Source organism: Choloepus didactylus, chromosome 3, assembly GCF_015220235.1.
Source record: "Choloepus didactylus isolate mChoDid1 chromosome 3, mChoDid1.pri, whole genome shotgun sequence".
Classification (NCBI taxonomy): domain Eukaryota; kingdom Metazoa; phylum Chordata; class Mammalia; order Pilosa; family Megalonychidae; genus Choloepus; species Choloepus didactylus.
The window spans coordinates 173,274,450-173,296,508 of record NC_051309.1 but is presented as its reverse complement, the minus strand read 5'-3'; the positions used below and the strand labels follow the sequence as shown (position 1 = coordinate 173,296,508).

General features: G+C 36.9%; 1 protein-coding gene across 18 annotated transcripts in view; it reads right to left on the bottom strand.

Moving 5' to 3' along the window:
- Positions 1–7,452: 7,452 nt before the first annotated feature.
- Positions 7,453–22,059, bottom strand: part of RAPGEF2 (Rap guanine nucleotide exchange factor 2) — a 300,342-nt gene continuing 285,735 nt past the window's right edge. For 9 of the 18 annotated variants that reach the window (XM_037830929.1, XM_037830916.1, XM_037830919.1 and 6 more), the window contains 8 exons: positions 21,533–21,756; positions 19,193–19,393; positions 16,081–16,233; positions 15,222–15,344; positions 13,774–13,999; positions 12,642–13,201; positions 10,532–10,840; positions 7,453–9,485 (listed from right to left, as the gene is read on the bottom strand). In XM_037830929.1, the coding sequence (XP_037686857.1) occupies positions 9,460–9,485; positions 10,532–10,840; positions 12,642–13,201; positions 13,774–13,999; positions 15,222–15,344; positions 16,081–16,233; positions 19,193–19,393; positions 21,533–21,756 (1,822 nt within the window). In that variant the 3' untranslated portion in view covers positions 7,453–9,459. The remainder of the gene's footprint in view (positions 9,486–10,531; positions 10,841–12,641; positions 13,202–13,773; positions 14,000–15,221; positions 15,345–16,080; positions 16,234–19,192; positions 19,394–21,532; positions 21,757–22,059) is intronic. The other 9 variants (XM_037830923.1, XM_037830926.1, XM_037830924.1 and 6 more) reach the window with 2 other exon arrangements.

Below are 22,059 nucleotides of genomic sequence, written 5' to 3'. Positions count from 1 at the left end.
TATTTCATTATACTCTTAATTTGCATCTCCCTAATAGCTAGTGAAGATAAACATTTTTTTCAGTGTTTTTTAGCCATTTGTATTTCTTCCTCAGAGAAATGTCTTTTCATATCTTTTGCCTATTTTATAACTTGGTTGGCTGTACTATTGTCATTGAGTTGTAGACTTTATATGTGCAAGATAGCAGTCTTTTTCATATATATGGCTTCCAAATATTTTTTCCTATTGGATTGGCTGCCTCTTCACCTTTTTGACAAATTCCTTTGAGGTACAGAAGCTTTTAATTTTGAGGGGTTCCCACTTATCTATTTTTTCTTTTGTTGCTTGTGTTTGGGTGTAAGGTCTAAGAAGCAACCTCCTAATACAAGATCTGAAGATGTTTCCCCACATTATCTTATAGGAGTTTTATGGTATTGTCTCTTATATTGAGGTCTTTGATCCACTTTGAATTAATTTTTGTATAGGGTGTGAGGTAGGGGTCCTCTTTCATTCTTTTGGATATGGATATCCAGTTCTCCCAGCCCTATTTGTTGAAGATACTGTTAGGTCCCAGTTTGGGGGCCTTATCAAAGATAAGTTGACCATAGATCTGGGGGTCTATCTCTGAATTCTCAATTCAATTCCATTGATAAATATGTCTATCTTTGTGCCAGTATCATGCTGTTTTGACTACTGTGGTTTTATAGAAAACTTCAGTCAGGAAGTGTAAGACCTCTCATTTCACATTACTTTTTTAGAAAGTTTTTAGCAATTTGAGGCATCTTTCCCTTCCAAATAAATTTGATAAGTAGCTTTTCCAAGTCTGCAAAATAGGCTGTTGGAATTTTGATTGGAATTGCATTGAATCTGTAGATGAGTTTGGATAGAATTGACATCTTAACATTTAGCCTTCCTGTTCATGAACATGGAATATTTTTCCATCTTTTTAGGTCCCCTTCTATTTCTTTTAGTAAAGTTATGTAATTTTCTATGTATAGGTCTTTTACATCCTGGGTTAAGTTTATTCCTAGGTACTTGATTTTTTTAGTTGCTATTGAGAATGGTATCTTTTTATTGAGTGTCTCTTCAGTTAGGTCATTACTAGTGTATAGGAACATTACTATACACTAACACTATATGTAATAATGTATGTATTGTAATACATTATAAATACATATTAATGTATGTAATGTATGTATTGTAATACATACATAATGTATGTATAGTTATTACATAACATACGCATTAATCTTGTATCCCGCTACTTTGCTAAATATATTTATTAGCTTGAGCTGTGTCATCAATTTCTCAGGGTTTTCCACATATAAGATCATATCATCTGCAAATAATGACAGTTTTACTTCTTCCTTTCCAATTTGGATGCCTTTTATTTCTTTGTCTTTCCGGATTGCCCTGGCTAGCACTTCCAGCATGATGTTGAATAGTGGTGACAGCGGGCATCCTTGTCTCATTCCTGATCTTAGAGGGAAGGCTTTCAGTCTCTCACCATTGAGTACTATGCTGGCTGTGGGTTTTTCATGTATGCTGTTTATCATATTGAGGAAGTTTCCTTCAACTCCTACCTTTTGAGGTGTTTTTATCAGAAAAGGATGTTGGATTTTGTCGAGTACTTTTTCAGCATCTATTGAGATGTTCATTTGTTTTCTCCCTTTTGATTTGTTACTGTGTTGTTTTACTTTGATTAATTTTCTTATGTTGAACCACCCTTGCATACCTGGAATGAACTCCACTTGGTCATGTTGTATGATTTTTTTAATGTGTCTTTGGATTTGTTTTGCAAGTATTTTGTTGAGATTTTTTGCTTCTATATTCATGAGAGAAATTGGCCTGCAGTTTCCCTTTTTTGTAGCATCTTTGCCTGGTTTTTGTATTAGAGTGATGTTAGCTTCATAAAATGAAATAGGTAGTGTTCCAGTTTCTTCAGTGTTTTGAAAGAATTTAAGTAAGATTGGTGTCAATTATTTTTGGAAAGTTTGGATGAATTCCCCAGTGAAGCCATCTGGCCCTGGGCTTTTATTTGTGGGAAGCTTTTGATGACTGATTGGATCTCTTTGCTTGTGATTGGTTGGTTGAGGTCTTCTGTTTCTTCTTGGGTCAGTATAAGTTGTTCATGTGTTTCCAGAAAATTGTCCATTTCCTCTACATTATCTAGTTTGTTGGAATACAGTTGTTCATAGTACCCTCTTAGGAGTTTTTTTTTTTTCATTTCTTCAGGATCTGCAGTAATGTCCTCTCTCTCATTTATTATTTTGTTTATTTGGGTCCTCTCTCTTTTTAATTTTGTTGATCTAGCTACAGGCTTGTCCATCTTGATGCTCTTCTCAAAGAACCAACTTTTGGTTTATTTATTCTGTTGTTTTTTTGTTTTGTTTTGTTTTGTTTTTGTTCTCTATATCATTTATTTCTTTTCTTCTACTTGGTTTAGGATTGATTTTCTGTTCAATTTCTAGCTTCTTCAGTTGTTCCATTAGTTCTTTGATTTTAGCTCTTTCTTCCTTCTTAATGTAGGCATTTAGAGCAATAATTTCCCCCTCAACAACACCTTCACTGCATCTCATGAGTTTTGATACCTTGTGTTCTCATTTTCATTTGCCTCTTAATATTTAGCAATTTCTCTTGCAATTTCATCTTTAACCCACTGATTATTTAGGAGTGTTGTTTAACCTCCAGATATTTGTGAATGTTTTAGGTCTTTGATGGTTTTTAACTTCTAATTGCATTCCATTGTGATTAGAGAATGTGCTTTGAATAATTTCAATCTTTTTAAATTTATTGAGGCTTGTTTTATGCCTCAGCATATGATGTGTCCTGGAGAAAGTTCCATGAGCACTAGAGAAGAATGTATATCCTGGTGATTTGGGATGTAGTGCTCTATATATGTCTGTTAATTCAAATTCATTTATCACATTGTTTAGTTTTTCAATTTCCATATTGGTCCTCGGCCTGATTGATATATCTATAGGAGAGAGTGAAATATTGAAGTTTCCCATGATTATTGTGGAAACGTCTACTGCTTCCTTCAGTTTTGCCGATGTCTGTCTCATGTACATTGGGGCACCCTGATTGGGTGCGTAGAAATCTTTGATTGCTATTTCTTCTTGTTGAATTGTCTCTTTTATTAGTATATAGTGCTCTTCTGTGTCTCTTATGACATCTTTGCAGTTAAAGTCTACTTATCTGAGATTAATATAGCTAGCCCTGCTTTCTTTTGGCTGTAGTTTGCATGGAATATTTTTTTCCATCCTTTCACTTTCAATTTCTCTGTGAGTCTGTGTCTAAGATGAGTCTCTTGTAAGCACCATATTGATGGTTCATATTTTTTAATCCATTCTGCCAATCTGTATCTTTTAATTGGGGAGTTTAATCCATTCAAAAACATTCAATGTTATTACTGTGAAGGCAGTTCTTGAATCAACCATCATATCCTTTGGTTTTATTTGTCAGATGTGTTTTTTTCCTTGCTCTATTTCCTTTAAGGTTTCCTTAATATAGCTCTTCAGTTCTGTGCCCTTCTCCAGAAGTCTTTCTCCTTTTTTATCTCAGCCAGTGGAGCTCCCTTTAGTATTTCTTGCAGGGCTCCCTTTAGTATCTCTTGTTGGCAAATTCTCTCAGCATTTGTTTGTGAAAATTTTAAGCTCTCCCTCAAATTTGAAGGAGAGCTTTGAGTATTCTCTATCTCTGGCATTCAACAGTTTTATTGTAACATGGTGCAGTGTAGCTGTATTTGAGTTTATATTATTTGGAGTCTGTTGAACATCTTGGATGTGTATGCTCATGTCTCTCTTTAAATCTGGGAAGTTTTCAGCCATTATTTCCTTGAAGTTCTCTCTTTTCCTTCTGGGACTCCCACAATGCATATTTGGTATGCTTGATGGTGTCCCAGATTCCTTAGACTCTGTTTACTTTTCTTCATTCTTTCCTCTTTCTTTTCCTCAGACAGTGTTCTAGTTTGCTAATGCTGCCGGAATTCAAAACACCAAAAATGGATTGGCTTTTATAAAGGGGGTTTATTTGGTTACAAAGTTACAGTCTTAAGGCCATAAAGTGTCCAAGGTAACATATCAGCAATCGGGTATCTTCACTGGAGGATGGCCAATGGTGTCCAGAAAACCTCTGTTAGCTGGGAAGGCACGTGGCTGGCGTCTGCTCCAAAGTTCTGGTTTCAAAATGGCTTTCTCCCAGGACGTTCCTCTCTAGGCTGCAGTTCCTCAAAAATGTCACTCTTAGTTGCTCGTAGGGCATTTTTCCCACAGCTTCTTTGGAGCAAAAGTCTGCTTTCAACGGCTGTCTTCAAACTGTCCCATCATCTGTAGCTCCTCTGTCAGTTCCTGTGCATTCTTCAAAGTGTCCCTCTTGGCTGTAGCTCCTCTCAAAAGTTCACTCTCAGCTCCACTGAGTTCCCTCTGCCTGTCAGCTCATTTATATGGCTCCACTGAACAACTTAGACCCACCCGGAATGGGTGGAGCAACACCTCCATGGAAATTATCCAATCAGAGTCATCACCCACAGCTGGGTGGGGCGCATTCCAAAGAAACACTCAAAGAATTACAATCTAATCAACACTGATAACATCTGCCCACACAAGATTACATCAAAGATAATGGTATTTGGGGGGACATAATACATTCAAACTGGCACAGACAGGATGGTTTCAATGATCTCATCTTCAAGTTCACTGATTCTTTCTTCTGCCAGCTCCAATCTGCTGTTGCCTTCTAGGGAATTTTTAATTTCTGTTATTGTGGTCTTCAACTCTTTTCATAATTTCCATCTCTCTACTTATATTCTCTGTGTTTATCTACTGTTTTTCTGATTTCCTTTAGTTCTTTACCTGTGTTTTCCTCTAGATCTTTTAACATATTTAAGACCCTTTTATTTTTTAAGCCTTTGAACTGTCCCAAGTCTGATCCTCCTCACTGTTGGTTTCTCAGCTTTAATCTTCTCCTTTGACTGGGCCATCACTTCCTGTTTCTTTGTATGTTTTGTCATCTTTTGTTGAAACCTGGATCAAAGTTCACAGCTTTTGCAAGTCCCTCCATGATCTGAATTTTCTTCATGCACAAATCAGTAGTGCTTTTCTTTTGGCTCATAAGCCTGGAATAAGAACTAGGAGACAAAGAAGTACCAGTTCTCTTAGTTTCTCTTAATGTAGGTTCCTACCTCTAAGGAGCCACAATATCTAAATATAAAAAATGCTTATGCCAGAACTGTGTAGTTGTGACTCAAGCTTGAAATGTGCATATCTGAAATAACTCTTGGACACTGAATCAGAAACAAATTAGTACCAATTTTCCTTACAATACTTCAAGATGGACCATATGGCTTTCCAGACCAAAGTATCAATTGCATGCCTACTCCAACTTGTGGAAAAAGCATCCTAATTATGCACTTAGTCCAGTCAAGCTTATAGATGACAAAATCTCCCCAAATTTGCATTTCAAGTACTTCAGGTATACATAGCAGCACATGGCCCATAAAGCACACTGGACTGCATGGCAGTCAGTGACTTTCTACTCCTCCCTTGAGCATTTTTAAGATCATTTTTAAAAGGCTTGTTTCAATATGTCCATATTTTTGTCGTCTTTGTTGTTTTCTGTATTTTTATCCTCTTCTTTTGAATGGGCCATCATTTCCTGCTTCTTTGTCTTGTACTCTTGTTGCACACTGTACATTTAAATATCTTAATATGTTAACTCTGTGATTTACTCCCTGGGATGTGTTTTTGTTTTTTTAAGCAGCTGATAAGACAGAGATTTTCTTGAGATTCAGCCCTCCTGTCAGGAAGGTCTGCCCAAGGTGAATGCTGTCTGCAGGGTTTTCCCTGTGTTTCTGGGCTTCCGCCTTGTCCTGGACTTTTTTCCTGTCTGTTTTCCAGGGACAAATCTCCCTCTCCAGAGTATTTGAAGCTGGCAGGCTTTTGTTCACCCCTGTAAGTTTTTACACTCCTTTCGTTGTCTTACACTTCTTTGGCCTTGAGTACAAATTCTGGAAGGAGGGTCATCCTGGGGAGGACTTTCCCAAGTCAGTCTTTCCCAGTCAAAACATGGCCAGGGATCTACAAAGAGGGCACAGACAAGCTCCAACATGCTTTGGGGAGGGGATCAAGAAGGGCACCAAGAGCTTCTCAGATGGCTCCCCAAAGCTGAGCTTTCCTGGCCTGCCCAGCGAATGTGGCCCTTCAGCTAACTATCCCCCACAGCCCTGAGGAAGCTCTGCAACTTGAAATCTGCACCACGTTCACCCATGTCCAGGGAGGGTTCAAATAATGGCCATCACTGCCTTTATCCAGGGTGGAGTTGAAACAATGGCTGTCCTCAGAGCCCAGAACCAGTGATCCAAATTTACTAACCAAAGGACGTGATTGACCATGCCCAACTGTATTCTTGTGTAAGGGGATTTTTAGGTTCCTTTCTGTCAACAACCTCTAGCCAGGGACTGGACCCCACAGTGGCGTGCAGTGAGAGTAGGGTGTGGGCACTGGTAGCCACTGGGCAGAGATAGCAATTTACAGTTCTTTACTGTGACTTGTCAGCCTCTTCTTCTCACCCTTCCCACGATATTGTCTAGTGTTCTTATGCCTTCTGGAGTTTCAAAATAGTTGTTTCAGACAGTTTCCGCCTGTTTGTTTGTTTTGGTTGAAGGACAGAGTCCTGGAGCCCCTTCCTACCCTGTCATCATCCCTGGAAGCCCCTCAGTACTTTCATTTTTTAAAAGTACACAGTTGAAGCTATCGGAATGGTTTTGATTCTCCATATTGTTTTGGTGGACAGATTTTCAAATTTATTTAGGAGGGTAATTAGTACAAATGCCTCAAAAAGATTAAGTTTAGCTAGTGGCCACTTTCCCTTTAGTATCAGGAGACCCTTACTCCTGACTCCTTTTCAGACTTGCTCTCATTTTTGGATGTTTTGTGTATGTATGTCCATGTGCTTCCACTCTAACCTCTGATACTTCTCACTGAGCAATGGGCAATCACTTTCACTTATGCCTGCTTGAGGATAAGAAACGAATCCTTGATTTCAGTGTTTAACCAGGCTGTTGCTTAAATGTTTTTTACCTTTTGAAACATCAGTTGCCTTTTGATAGACTGAAATTATTACTCAGACTTAACTACATATGAACCCACAGACATAAAAACAGTATCTTATGTACTAATTAGAACTCCTGAATCATTAGCTTAATTGTATGCTTAATGATCATGGGGCTTGAAAGTCATTTTAAGTTCTCTGAGGTCCTGTTTCTCAATCTGTAAACTGGAAATCAAAATATTATGTCCCACAGAGATTTTTATTGGAATAAGGTTGAGAAAAGACATTCCATGCAAATAGAGATACCAGCCAAGATGCCAAATCTCTTCAGCCTGCTAAGAGCTTACTTTTGCACTGAGACCAAAGGCCTTTATTATACTTCAATAATAAAAAAGCATGCAAGATTAAGAATATAAACAAGGCTTTATGTTATATTTATTTATTTTCCAGCTTGTACAAACTGGATGTAGAAGCATAAACATAGTACGTTTCTACCATCTTCAACAAAAATATAACCAATATGTACAATTATTGTATTAAAAATACAAAAGGGATACAGACTCCACCAATGTCTTTCTAAAAGACATACAGGTACAAGTAGTATCAAAAGTATGAGGAAATCACCAGTTAATTGTACATTCTGCACTTGACATCACAGAGTGAACTGAGATTAGCAGTCCTATGTTCTACAATTACTTAATGCTTAGATAACATTTGTGCAACTTGTGGTAGAGCTAGATTTCTGTCTTTCTATATGCATATGAGGTCCATAGCCTATATAATAAAACTGGCAAATAATGCATATTACATGTAAAATTACAAATGCATAATTGACAATGTAATATATAAGCAAGTAGACAAATGCCATGATACAGAAGAGAATTATTAAATAAAGCACTGACATTGTTTAATACAGTGAAAAAACACTGCAATTTGACTTTTAAAATTTGAAGCTATTTACGTTTATCTACTGATCAATATGATCAGCTGAATTTAATGGAAAAAAAATCCAAGACCAGCAGTTCCTCACATTTGAGTACTACTCTGATTGGCAGCCTTCACTTTTCCGGAGTCTGTGCAAAAACAACACAAAAATAGAGTGGAGGGGTCATTTCAGTCACTAGAAGGTTAATAGCAGCTGTGAGCAGGTGGTTGCTACACTCAGGCCTTCTCTACACGCAGTGTCCATAAAGCCACTCACAGGTTAGTCTTTGGTGACTAACCTGCCTTGCAAAGGCTGGCTGGCATATGTAACCAGATTTTTGATCTTTTATCATGTTAAAGACTTGCTGATTCCCTAATGCCAGTTCAGTAAAGGGAAGCTGTCTTGAAAGAGCAGTATTAACAACTGGCATTAGCTCCAACATCCCAAGCTGCTTTCACTGCAATGCTATCCAGTTATAAACGTTTCTCTTAGAAAAAAAAAAAAAAAAAAAAAAATCACCTATAACTCTAAATTAACAAAAATCAAAGAGACATAACTTAAAAATGGGGTTTGCCATCCATCTCAATGGAGCAGGACATGTCCTCAAATGACACTGTCCCATATTCCATAAGGCTCAGACACAGGACACGAGAGTCCTATTTCCCTCCCCTGGCCATGTGCAAACAGTTTGCAGAACCCCACCCACTGGGGAAGAAGTGGATGGGGTGTCTTGGTATTTATGTAATTGGCTAACATTTTATACTTCCAGGATAGGGCACTTCACGGGTGAGGCCAGAAGGGCACAGGAAGATGGCACCACAAACCAGGTCTTCCCTGCTTCTTAGTGCGGCCACACCCTGTCCGGCATATTTGGTTTTTTTAGAAACCCAGGCTGGCAACCCTATTTAAAGGTTCAAAATAATACTGTAATTCATTAAATGGATATAACATTTACTCTCTGAACACAATATTAAAAAAAGAAGAAACTGTAAACAAGTGGACAAGCACTGTACTAAGCATTTCATTGTTCTTCTTTGTCTTCCTTGGTGGGTTAAATGCCCAAGTAGTTCAATGGCTAGCTTTTCTCATTATCCCAATGAGACCAAGTGCTAGGACTGTACTGAAATCTAAAAGGAAGATTAAAAAAAAAAAATCCTTCCAGGCATTAAGAAGTGCAGCCAGAGTGAATCATCTTGTTGTGATGATCTTGGAATTTGGAATGATACTGTGTGACGTGGCAGGCAGCAACAGTGGGAGCTTGAAGACTGCTGCACTGTGCATTTCAAGCAACAAAGTCTGAAAAGTGCCAGGGCAATTTCTTCACAGTATTTCACATGCAAGGGGGAAAGGAAAAAGGAGAGAAGCCCCATGCTGCTTTTAAGGCAGGGAAGGAGGCAAACTGGTCCACCATCCTCAGAATTTGAGTTCCAGGGCTCCAATGCTAGGGACGTCTTCTTGTGCTCTCCTTTGAGGTGGCTCACTCTGGATCCAGAAAAGCTTGTGCCTCAAACAGCAGATACTTGTTCATCTTCTGCAAACACAACCGGGGAAGAAAGAAATCAATGAGAAAACAAGCCTTTTCTCAGGAAATATTTTTACTGACGTGCTAAATATAAATATAAAAATACCATAGCTATTCTTGTTAGTATAGTTCACTTAAAATCCTTTCTTCCCTCTAGGCAATAATTGGCAAGATTAAAAAAAGTTTAAAAAAGTATGTATGATGTACACCTTTAAATACATATATATATATATATATATATATATACACACACACACACACACACACAATATATTGCGTATTTACTGTAAGGGAAGTCAATAAATTCATTGACGTTATAAAACAGCAACATGCCATATTTTAAAACAATATACACTCATGCATAAATAGATCTAGAAAGATATATAACAAAATGTTAATAGTGGTTATCCCACGAGTGGCAGGATTATAGGTGATTTTCATTTATTTGGTTTTGCTTTTTTTTCTTATGATGACTTGTGTTATAAAACATCTCAAACTTAAAAAAGGATGAAGAGCATTGTCTCCCTTCCTTGTCCAAAATCCAGCATAAGGCAGACTTGTAAAAAGAAGGAAAAAAGGTACAGTCTCAAAATAGAGTAAGTATATTTCTTTAGCCGACTTCACTGGGAACTCATTAAAAGTGCAAATATAATGAAAACTTCAAATATCCATGTTTACAACTCAAGATGTTTCTAAAAATAGTACAACTTGTAAGATTTTTATTCTTTTCCTTAAAAAAAGGGTCACAGTAGTACTTCAATTCTAGTGGGAATTAGACAAGAAATTTCAACTATGTACACCCTTTATTACAAGTGACCCCATCTGCAATGTTTGTTATTTCTTAAGGCATCTGGAGGAGGGGCACACAAAGAAAGCAGTCAAAAGCTTTACCTCCAAGATTGGAACTGAGTATAAAATGTCCTTCACTCTGGTATATGGTTAGAGACACAGCTATGTACCCAGTGACCACAGTGTTAAGATAGAAATGCCTTAGAAAGGTTATGGCACCGTAGGTTAATATGCCTGACTTTAAGGGTTGAGGAATGCACATGTACCATCTTCCTCGGTGGAAAACCCTTGAGACTGGTACTGGGCAAGGCGTGGGTCTGCCTCATTCGGTTTGTGCCACTGCGGCTTGTTCACAGGCCTGCTGCTGCTGGCTGGATGCCCGTGTGGCTGCTGTGCAGAGGAAGGCCCAGGTGTCTCAGAGGGTCGGGCAACCATCCGCGATCTCTGAAGCGCCACGTTGTAGTCTGGAGGCTTCCTGGCTGGGTGAGAATGCCCTTCTGGGAAGTCAGTGATGGGGATTCCAATGTAGCCAGGAGGGGTGGGTGGGGGCTCTCGATACCTGCCCTCCTTTCGTGCTAGTGTAAAAACAATGTATTAGCCGTTAAAAAATTTGTGGAAGATGATTTCATGCCCGAAAGTTTCATTCAATAATTGTTCAATAGCAAGTTTAGGTTTAAACCAGCATACACACTGTAACATCAAATGTGATTTTGTGTAGTGTGGGGTGGGTATGGCAGCCAAAGGCATGGATGTTAACTAAACCAAAATAATCCTGATGGTTCTGTGTCTGTGGTGAAATAGTTGGTGAAAGAAGCTATTAGGCAGTTTAACCTTAAACTTTAAACAGACTACTTTAAAACTGGTCCTCAACTATAAAAAAATAATAAGGTTAACACTTAACCCTTGGGTTTACTGGAAGGATTAAGGTAGAAAGTACCCACTACCATGCCTGGAATACATTAATTTTGGTAAAAGTTCACTTTCTTCCTCTCTCCCTGCCCCAGAGATAATGTAGGCTATTCCATCTTTTATTGGGCATTTATATTTATCAGGCGAAGAATCTGTTCCACATTAGGTTCAGATCTCTGGATCAGACTTTGGAAAATAATGAATTAAAATAAATTTGGAAAAGTAGGACAAACAAGGGACACAAATTTTAAAAAACTCTAAAACTGAAAGCTAGGTATTTTCCTTAAAATTTTTTATTAATGTTCGTGACCTAGAACATGAAATCTGTAAAGGCAAGTAAAGCGGAAGTTTTATTTTATCAAATTTTCTAGACTCAACTATTAAGAACTAAATATATTCTCCCTTTATTTGCAAAAATTTTGAATATTAGTTTGTTAAAGATTAAAAAAAAAAAACTTATCTTTTTATTCCTGTTAGGAGGATATTAAACTTGACACTCACCCAAGACTATTTATATGGAAAAAAAAAAAATCACAATTTCCTTACTAATAAGAGATGTCTGTTAACAATTATACTCCAGAATTTTCCAAACCATATCCTGTAATATCTTCCTATCCTTCAATTATATAGACAATAAATATGCCATAGAAAACACAACCCATTAGGAGTGAGGGAACAGGAGAGCCTTTACAATAGAAACAGCAGCAGCACCTTTCAGTACTCATGACTACTCTAGCCCTTACTGTAAATGCTTTGCATAGATTTCTTCTATCCTCATATAACCCTATTAGGGAGAAATTATTAAGCTCATTTGACAGATGGGGAAATGGGTACCAGCTTAGTACTTTGTCCAGTTTACGAGGCTAGTACAGTGGCAAGATGAGGATTCAAATCCCAATCAGCCTCACTCCTCAGCTCCAGCTCTTGCTCATTACACTAGCAATTAGCCCCCTCCCCTTGTTCTACAGTGTGTGGGAAGAATTAGTTTGTTTAGCACAGGAATAATTTTTCTATATAACACAAATCAATGGAAGATTTTTAAATATGCAAAGTATAAAGTTCTAAACACATTCAAGGGAGCAAAATAGAATAATAAAACATTTCAATTATAAAATGTCTCAAATAAACAAAAATTCTTCCTCTCAGAAGAATGTGAATCCTTCCTGATAGTTTTCAGATTAAAAATCAAAATTAAGACTAGGTAATATCCATAGTGACAATCTACTGATCCTGATAGCTAAGATTTATTGAAAGTTTACTATGCTGGAACATATCTATATGTACCTGACCATAGAGGCTGTGCTCTTGACCACTGTTCACTTCAAAATCCTGAACGGGCTGCTAATTTGGAAGCAATGGACAAAATCAGGAAAAGAACCACAAACAAATAATTTTACTTTTGATATAAGTGATATTAAATCTATGATCCAGACATGCCAAAGCACTCACTCAGATTTTTAAACTTACCAATAAGCCCCTTTGCAGTACTTGGTGTCACAGCTATGTGAGCAGGCATGGGAACCAGTTTGGTTTCCTCTGTGGTCACGGATGCTATGCTACTGCTTTCAGCTTCAATTGAAACATCTTTCCCACCCCTTCGCTTTATTGTGCCTGTATCACCCTCTGAGTCCTCGCCCCAGTAACCCGTGGAAGATGCCCAGCTTGCCCGGGACTGGGCTTGTTCAAGGCTCTCTCTACTTTGATTCTGCCTGTTATACTTTGTGCTATGATCAGAAAACATAATTTGGTCCATATGGCTGCTTGTGGCCCATAAACCTGCAGGTTCCCCTGAATAATCAAAGTGAGTGTGCCCGAATGGAAGCGTTTCCCAGCTTCGCTGGTGCTGGATGGTTTGTATGTTATCATGGGAACCACTTGAGCACGAAGTCCAGCTCCCACGGCCACTGTCAGCAGCATCCAGGGAGGCCCGATCCCCCTGATCCTGGGAAAGTTCCTCCGTGCTTGGAGAAGAAATTACTGTAGCTGTAGCATATAAGCCCCGACTCTCAGGCATTGGTGCATAGGACCTAAATAGTCAAAAGAAATGAAAAAGAAAAAAAATTGCAAGATTGCTAACTAATAAACTTATAACAAAACCACAATGCCTTTTTTCCTGAGGCAGGTGGCTTGCTTTTTGCATCCCAGGAAGAGGAAGAAAGCTGGTGCATTGCATTATACTGGCCAGTTCTGCCATGTCCAGTTTTCCCCTCTTGTCATAAAATAAAGGAAAAAGAACAACTTGCTTATATAAGGGGCATTTTCCTTACAAGGTTAAGGATGGCTCAACATAATCTGATTATTTCAGGGAGGCAGCTCATACAAAGGAACTTGGATAAATCCTAAAAACACCTTCTGCTTCCAGCACAGAACAACTGTGTTCCAATAAAGAATAAACCTAATTGAAAAGCAATCTGCATAACAAAAATAGCATTGGTACTTAATCATCTGAAAATTGTGGAAGTTAGAACTGGGATGGGGGAAAAATTTCTCAGGCATCATGTAAAATAAATAGCAATATGCATCTGAAAAGAAAAGGACTTGGTTTTAGAAGAGATATAGAAGAAGGAATGTAAAAGAATATTAAAGAAAAGCCTCCTACCCCAAGCTATACTGATCAGGCTCAATCATGGTCCGCCGCTCCATCCTGCCCACCCCTAGGTTGGTTTCCACAATGCTGACAGAATGCCTCTGGCGCCTCTCATCGTGCAGCGAGACTGGCACTGAGTCAAAAGAAGAATTGCTGACAACACTGGAGCGTGAAGAAATTTCACTGTGACCAGAATCTGAAAAATTATCCACAGTACCACTAGGAGCCAGCGTATAACCTGTACAGGAAATACAACCATATTAATTAGACACTGTGGGTTTAGACCATAAAACTAAAGTCTACCAAACAGAAGCAAAACTGTAGGCAAAGACATCACCAATGAGGTAGGAAAACAACCCATATGACTTGTAGAGAGACCAGGTGACAAACAGATAAGGTAAATTCTATTTGCTTAATTAATGCAAGTTTAGAGAAGAAAAAACATTATTATGTGAGTCTGAAATGATGCAGAAATCATGGTACTACTAGGCCATTCTTAGCTCCCTTAGCTATAAATGAGACTACTATTAATCCAAAGTAAACAAGGAAGAATAACTATCACTATGAGCAGATTTGAAAGCATGTTTTGGTTTTCTTTTCAAACTGCAAACAAAGTTAGTAATCTTGTTTTAAATGTCAGCTTTCAGATTTTAGAACTTTAAGTGTGGTATAGAATACTTCAACTGGAACTATATGCATTATACTTGGAATTTTAAGTAGACATAAAAACAAAGAATTTTTAAAAACAGAAGATATTTTTGGATTTTTGCCATTTGGTTTTTCAGCATTAATAATATACTGGGTAAACTGCATAAAAGCCAGTTGTTTTGAAAGATGTAATATGCAAAATCTCATTTGTACCCAGACCATCATTATAAAATGTCTTAACAGATTAGATGTCCATTGCTTGGCCTGAAAGGACCCTTAACTCTCCTTTGTTGCTAAAACTAATTTTTAAAGTCACAGAGGAAGAGGCTTGTCTTGGATTTGATATTTTAAAAGAAAAAAATCCAAATCTTCTTTTCTATAATACTAAGGACCTCACATGTTACTTAAAATAGTGATTTTATATGATTATATGCAATGCAGAATTTACAATGCTACTTACCTAACAAAAGAAATTAAATCTAGAGCAGTTAAATGTTGCAAATTTACTCTCTAAATAGTAGTTCCCCATTCTTTCAATAAATTGTGAATTCCTGATTTATTTTTTTAAAGGTTGCACAGGTCTTGATAAAGATTTAATGCCTTCATTTCTGAAATGTCTTTTTATAAATTGTACTTCAAGTTCTAATACACAAGATTTAAAGCCTTCCCTGAATAGTCTGCTCAAAGAAAACATCTCTAGAAAAATAATCACTCATACAGAGTACTTGACATTTGGAGGAATTCTCCATTTTCTTTAAATAATGAGATGCTTCCTCTCTTGCCCACCCCATTTCTGGTTCTATAAACCCCACCTATCCCATAGGTCCGTGGTGCATTGTTATTCTTGTTACTGTTCTCACTTCCAAGAGAAGAGGAGGAACTGGTTAAGTCCAACTGCCCGGAGCCAAAAGATCTCAGCTGAATGCCACTGCCACCTAACAACAGGATGAGAAAAGAATTTAGATACATCCATTTAACAAGGACAGTAGAGACTGATACCCACACAAAATGCACAGATGTCTGAAATTCCTAATAAATAAAGCAGAAAAAGGTATCTGCTGTGCCAGTTGAAATCTAACAATTATTAACCTTCTTAGCATTCCTCTAGGGGAAACTAAGTCTTAGCCATTTATTGCTGCCTTATACACAGTCTGTTACATAGTAGAAGGAGAAAGTAACCTGGATGGGAATGTGGCAGAAAATTATCTATTTTAATATAAAAAAGTACCAACATGAGGAGAAGAAGAGTTTGCCTAAAATTTAATCTCTTTCAAAATAATATAGCAGCAAAAAAAATCATCAAGACCTGTGTTATACAATGAAAAAATAAATCAGGAATATATTAGTTTTTTTTATATTTTTAAAGCCCTCTTCTCTATATTAATGTGATATAATCAAATTTAGTTAGAACAAATTTGAATACAAAAAGAATGCATTTCATACTTAACATCAATAAAATGCCTTATATAGTTATAATAGTAAGCATAACTGAAAAATAAATGCAAAAATTCTTCTAAATTTATGAACTGAGGGAAAAAATCCACTGGACATTATATATGAGTTCATTTTGGATGACTCTATAATCTTAAAAATTGTGTAATACATAGCTCTGAAATTTATTATACCTGAATTATTCTTATTGCTAAAAGAAAAAAAGTAATTTAGTTCTACCTTTCCTTGGAGAACTCTGTGGAGAAGTAGGAGGAGAAGAAAGTTGTGAAGATGCATTTGATATTGTATCTTCTGCTTGTTTTTTGTGACGTTCCAAACTCCCTTCTTCAGACAAAGAAAGGATTTTCTTTAAAGCTTGTGGAGAGTTTATGCCTAAAAGAAAAAATACACAACTTAAATATGAATTTTTAAGCCTGAAAAACAAAATAACACTAATGTCTAAAAAAATTTTTTGTGGTAAGATTTTTTTTTTTTAATTGAAATTTTTATTGGAATTGGACTGAATAAAAATTATTTGGGAAGAATGGACATTTATAATATTGATTTTTTTTTTATTAAATTCAGTTTTATTGAAATACATTCACACACCACACAATCATCCATGGTATACAATCCACTGTCCACAGTATGATAACATAGTTATGTGCTCATCACCACAATCTATCTCTGAACATTTTCCTTACATCAGAAAGAACCAGAACAAGAATAAAAAATAAAAGTGAAAAAAGAACACCCAAATCATCCCCCCATCCCACCCCATTTGTCCTTTAGTTTTTATCCCCATTCCTCCACTCATCCATACACTAGATAAAGGGGGTGTGATCCACAAGGTCTTCACAATCACACTGTCACCCCTTGTAATCTACATTATTATATAATTGTCTTCAGGAGTCCAGACTGCTGGGTTGGAGTTTGGTAGTTTCAGGTATTTACTTCTAGCTATTCCAATACATTAAAACCTAAGAGGTGTTATCTATATAGTGCATAAGAATGTCCACCAGAGTGACCTCTCGACTCCATTTGAAATCTCTCAGCCACTGAAACTATTTCGTCTCATTTTGCATCCCCCTTTTGGTCAAGAAGATACTCTCAGTCTGTGATAAGATTTTTAAAAGTACTTTAAAAAAGAAATATGTAATTCAAAGGAAACGGAGTCATTCACATTATGAAAATCATACTTTATAGAGTAGTAAGGCAGAAGAGAAAAAAGGTGGAAAAAAAGGTAATGATTTACGTGTGCTTTTGAATTTTCATTCAATGACATTGTATAGAACTTCCTATTACCTTAAGTTTCAACCTAGCTATAATTATTAATTGTACTACTCTTCACAGTACAAATGGTAAGCTTACAGAAGTCAATAAAATATCCGTAGTTTCGTTTGTGATTGATAACTGCCAGAGGCCAATAAATAGACGGTTTTTTTAGGGTCTAAACCCTAAAGTAGTCACTATTTTCACCCAACAATATGTTAGGGGACAATGAAGAAAGGAAGACAGTTTGAAAATATCTGAATTTAGGATGGAAGTGACACAACCAAGAAAAAGAATTATATAAGCCAATAATAAGTGATTACCCTGCCCCTCCCCCAATTATTTGTCAAAAACGAGGGAATCACATTCAAACCTTTTCAAATCTCTCATGTTATTATGAGGCACTCTCAAAGACCTTATTTTGAACAAAGAGATGTTTGGGAAGGCTGAATCTCAATCAGTGCTAGTTTTAAATGTTTATAGACCTAACAGAATCCATTAAAAAGGAGGCAACAAAATTTAACAGAGATTTAATCCTTCACTTTACCTCATATAAGTGTTTGATGTTTTAATACAGCCTTTAAAAAATCACTTTTAAAGCAATACTTTAATTGCATGAAAGTACCAAATATACTAAAGCTACATGAGTAGTTTTGATTTGGAAAAAAATTCCAAGGTCAGCATCAAACATGATTTCAAAAAGGGCGGTCTTTCAAACAATGTGGATGGAAATGAATACGATATGCCATAGGATAGTGTCAGATACTTCAAAAGAGGTTCGAGTAATAACAAAGATACTGATGTAAAAAATGCACAGTTTGAAAACAATTATTTCCTGAATTACTGCAGGAGGAAAAAAAAACCAACATTTTTAAATTAAGGTTTGATATAACGTGATTTTAAATATTTGTTAAACTAGATAAATATCATAAGACATATGACTATTTCAACCACATTTCTAAAGTTCATAAATTCAAGTGAGCTTAAAAACATTTTGACAGTAATTGTCTTTGGGAGAGAGGGGACTAGGCTTACATTCAGGCACACCCACATTTGTGCCAATAGGCTATTATTTATTAGCTAAAAGGAGGACTAATAATCCTCTATATAAGAAGCTCAGTGTAAAAGAGGAGATAGAATTCAGATTGCAGGTGATTTAGGAAAATATACATATTAAGAAGACAGTAGATATAGAAATATGTAATTCAGTTTGTTTATGATGGGGGAAGCAGTAAAAATATTTGAAAAGGAAACCATGTAAAAGCTATTCATTTTTCATCCTCTCCCAAAGTCAAAAATAAGACACTTGTTGATCATGAGGCACAAGCCTAGGCTAGGGTGTATGAGGGAGATACTATATAATTCTTCCCCAACGCATAAGGACAGTTTGTAATTAGGCAGGAACTAAACATACCTTACTTACTCATATCCTATTTTATTGAAGTAAACTCTTCACTATCCATTTTTAAAATTTATTTTACTTATTAACATTGTCATTTCACATATAATTAGAAAAAAAGAACCAATATATTTTATGAACAATTTTTCTTATACCATTCACATAAGGGAACTAACCTGCAGAAGTACTAATTATAATAGGAAAAATGAAGGATAATTTGGCTTCTTAACATTCATGAATCAATTGTATTTTTCAAAGTTTTAGAGTCAGTAATTGAACAAAAGAGAATTCACCTCCAGACAAATCAATTCAAATCAACTGGTCTTCTGCCTAAAGTCCAGCAATTCATCTGTTACAAGGCAAAACTAGTTTAAATTATTCATATGACCAAAGCATTTCTGTACCCATTAAAACTTAAATAAGCAAAATCGTAACTTCCCAATTTTGCCCGTGCCATGACAAATGAGCATGATTAAATAAGATACTATTTATAAAAGTAGTGCCTTCCACTGGTAAAAGTAAAGTTTAACTTAATAAAACATTAATTGATGTCCAGTAAGAAATAACAATCAAAGGCACTCAAGAATATTAGACAAAATTATCCAAGACAAGCATTTTTTCATAATCTGAAAATCAGTACCAGAAAAGCAACAGAAAAAGAAATGCATTTAAGTCACTTACCAAAAGGTGGGAGATCCTTTACGGGTACTTTCTTCCGTGAAGGGTAAAGGGACACAGCGGGAACCTGCAGTCCTTGGTTGATTTTATGTGGCTGTGGCTGCAGCTGTGGCTGGGGTTGTGCTTTCTGCTGTGACCCTGCCCTTGGAGCCACTGGGGAGGTCTCAGATTTGACCGGCTTTTTGTCACCAGGATTCTTAGGCACTAATAATTGTTTGGTTTGAAAACAGAACAAGAAGTTATTTAGGTGTTAGTAGCTACAAACAAGATATTTTAGAACTGCTTGAGCATTTTCTGCAGTTAGAATACTAAAATTCCTAATTTCTCTTGCTGCCTATATATAGGACAGAAAGAAAGAAAAAAATTAAACCTAGTTGCAGAAATTAATGGCATTGCAAGACAAAAGACATTTATTTATGAAACCAGGCATCTCAAAATGTGATTACACTATTTAAATATTACACTAAAAACAGAAATGGAAAAATGTAGACAATTCAATATGTATGAAAAAAACAAAGGTAAATGATAAAAGCTACAATAACCAAGAATTACTGTTCTAAAATGGTACCCAAAATTCCTTTCCCATATAAATGAGGTTTACATTTAATTAATGGTGATAACTGCAGTCTTTTTACTATCAAATTCTCCTATGTTGGCAAATAGCAGCCAATACTACTTGAGATTACTGAGTGCATAATTCAGTGGCAGACAGATGGCAAACCAAGTTAAGAGGACAATTAAATGCTGTATTTGAGTATCTTACTATTCAAAACAACTCAATGACATATGTATATTTCCTTCATTTCATAAGGAAACAGGATTACAGAGCTGAAGTAACTTGTCACATTCTAGTAAGAGGAGCGTATTGAGTTTGAACTTAGACTAAATACTGGGTTTGACTCCAAATGACAAGCTCTTCACCATTAATACCCAGTGCTTTTTAAGTGCTCTGGGTAAATTTCAATCTTCTCAAATCATCTATCTAATTTTATCTTCAAACCTGTCCATGGAAGGCTCAAAAGTATCATAAATTGAAAATTTCTGTCTTAGAAGTACAGATGCAACAGATGCAGAAAAAGCCTAGCCAGATTTTTTTAAATTCAATTTTATTGAGACATACTCACACACCGCACAGTCAACTGTTCACAGCACCATCATACAGCTGTGCATTCATCGCCCCAATCCACTCCCTGAACACCTTTCTTGTACCAGCAAAAGTGAAAATAAGAATGAAAAATAAAAGCAAAAAGAACACCCAAATCATACGCCCGCCCCCCCACTCCATCCTCCATTCAGTCCTTTGTCCCCGTTCCTCCACTCACCCATCCACACACCGGACAAAAGGACTATATATAGGACAGAAAGGAAGAAAAAAACAAACCTCGTTGCAGAAAATATTAATGGCATTGCAAGACAAAAGACATTTATTTATGACAGTGACAATCACATCGTCACCCCTTGCAAGCCACATTGCCATACAATCGTCTTCAAGAGTCAAGGCTACTGGTTTGCAGCCTGACAGCCCTAGGCACTGATCTCTAGCTATTTCACTGCACTAAAACCTATAAAGGATTATCTATATAGTACATAAGAATGCCCACCAGAGTGACCTCTCAACTCCATTTGGAATCTCTCAGCCACTGAAACTGTTTCATTTCATTTCGCATCCCCTTTTTGGTCAAGATGTTCTCAATCCCACGGTGTCGGGTCCAGATTTATCCCCGGGTATAATATTCTACATTGCCAGGGAGATCCATACCCCCAGGAGTCAGATCCCACGTAGGGAGCTGGGCAGTGAGTTCACTCACCGAGTTGCTAGCCAGATTTTTAAGGCTGTGAACTGGGACTGAGCATAGTTCCCTGTTTAGCAGAATTATTGCTTTGCATGGTAGCTGAATTTGCTGGGGGGTGAAAAAGGCAACCAGCATACCTAATTCTGTGCTTCTTTGACTTGAGGGACCCTTCACCCCTCTCAGGTTACCTGTCACTTCTGTGAGAAAACAAGGAATTCAAATTGGAGCTGTGTCCACCTCTCTGTGTCCCCTATACTGTGTACTGGCTACTTCAGGAGGGGAGTAAAGCAACAGTCACCCTATATGAGTCCACCATGTCATTCTCCCCATGCTAATCCAGCTGGGTTCAGGGGCCTAGCCTACCCCAGTGCCACTTTCAATAGTGGCATTCAAAGTCAGGAAAAGGCTAGTATGTTTCAGGACTGGTGAATGGTTACTACCCCTTGCCCTTGCGCTAAGCTCTGTTTTGTCACTACCCCATACCATTGCACAAGGAAAGAGAAGTGCATTTCAAAGTCAGAGTCTGCAGTCACTTTAAGGAGAAACTTACATGTGTTGGTTGCTGGCTCACACTGCAGTGACAATGTCTGAAGACTTTCCTCATCCATCTCTAGCTCCAAATTGGACAGGTACTGCTTCACTTTTCGAGCCATTTGGGCATCTTCATAAAGCTTTTTGGCATTGAGAAAGGAACTACGACGTACCCGCTTTTTGTGACCACCTGTCTGGGCAACATCTAGCACTGTTGCATTTGTACTACCCTGGCTGAGAGACCTGGAAGATGAAAAAGGTAGATATACAGCTCACTCTAGCATGGGATTATTTTATATAAATCTCAGCATGTTTCAAATATGTAAATATTTGATGTTCAAAAGATCACATGCCTCATGCCAGTAAGTAAACTGTTATATAGGAATATACAATATAAAGATTAAAAAAAGTTATAGTTAAAAAAGTATACATATATATATATATATAAAACATACATATATATATGTGTGTTTGGTACTGGTTCTGTTCCAACTAGGAAATTCTACTTTCCACATCTGTAGAGCATTCAAGGCAGTTCTCTCATAC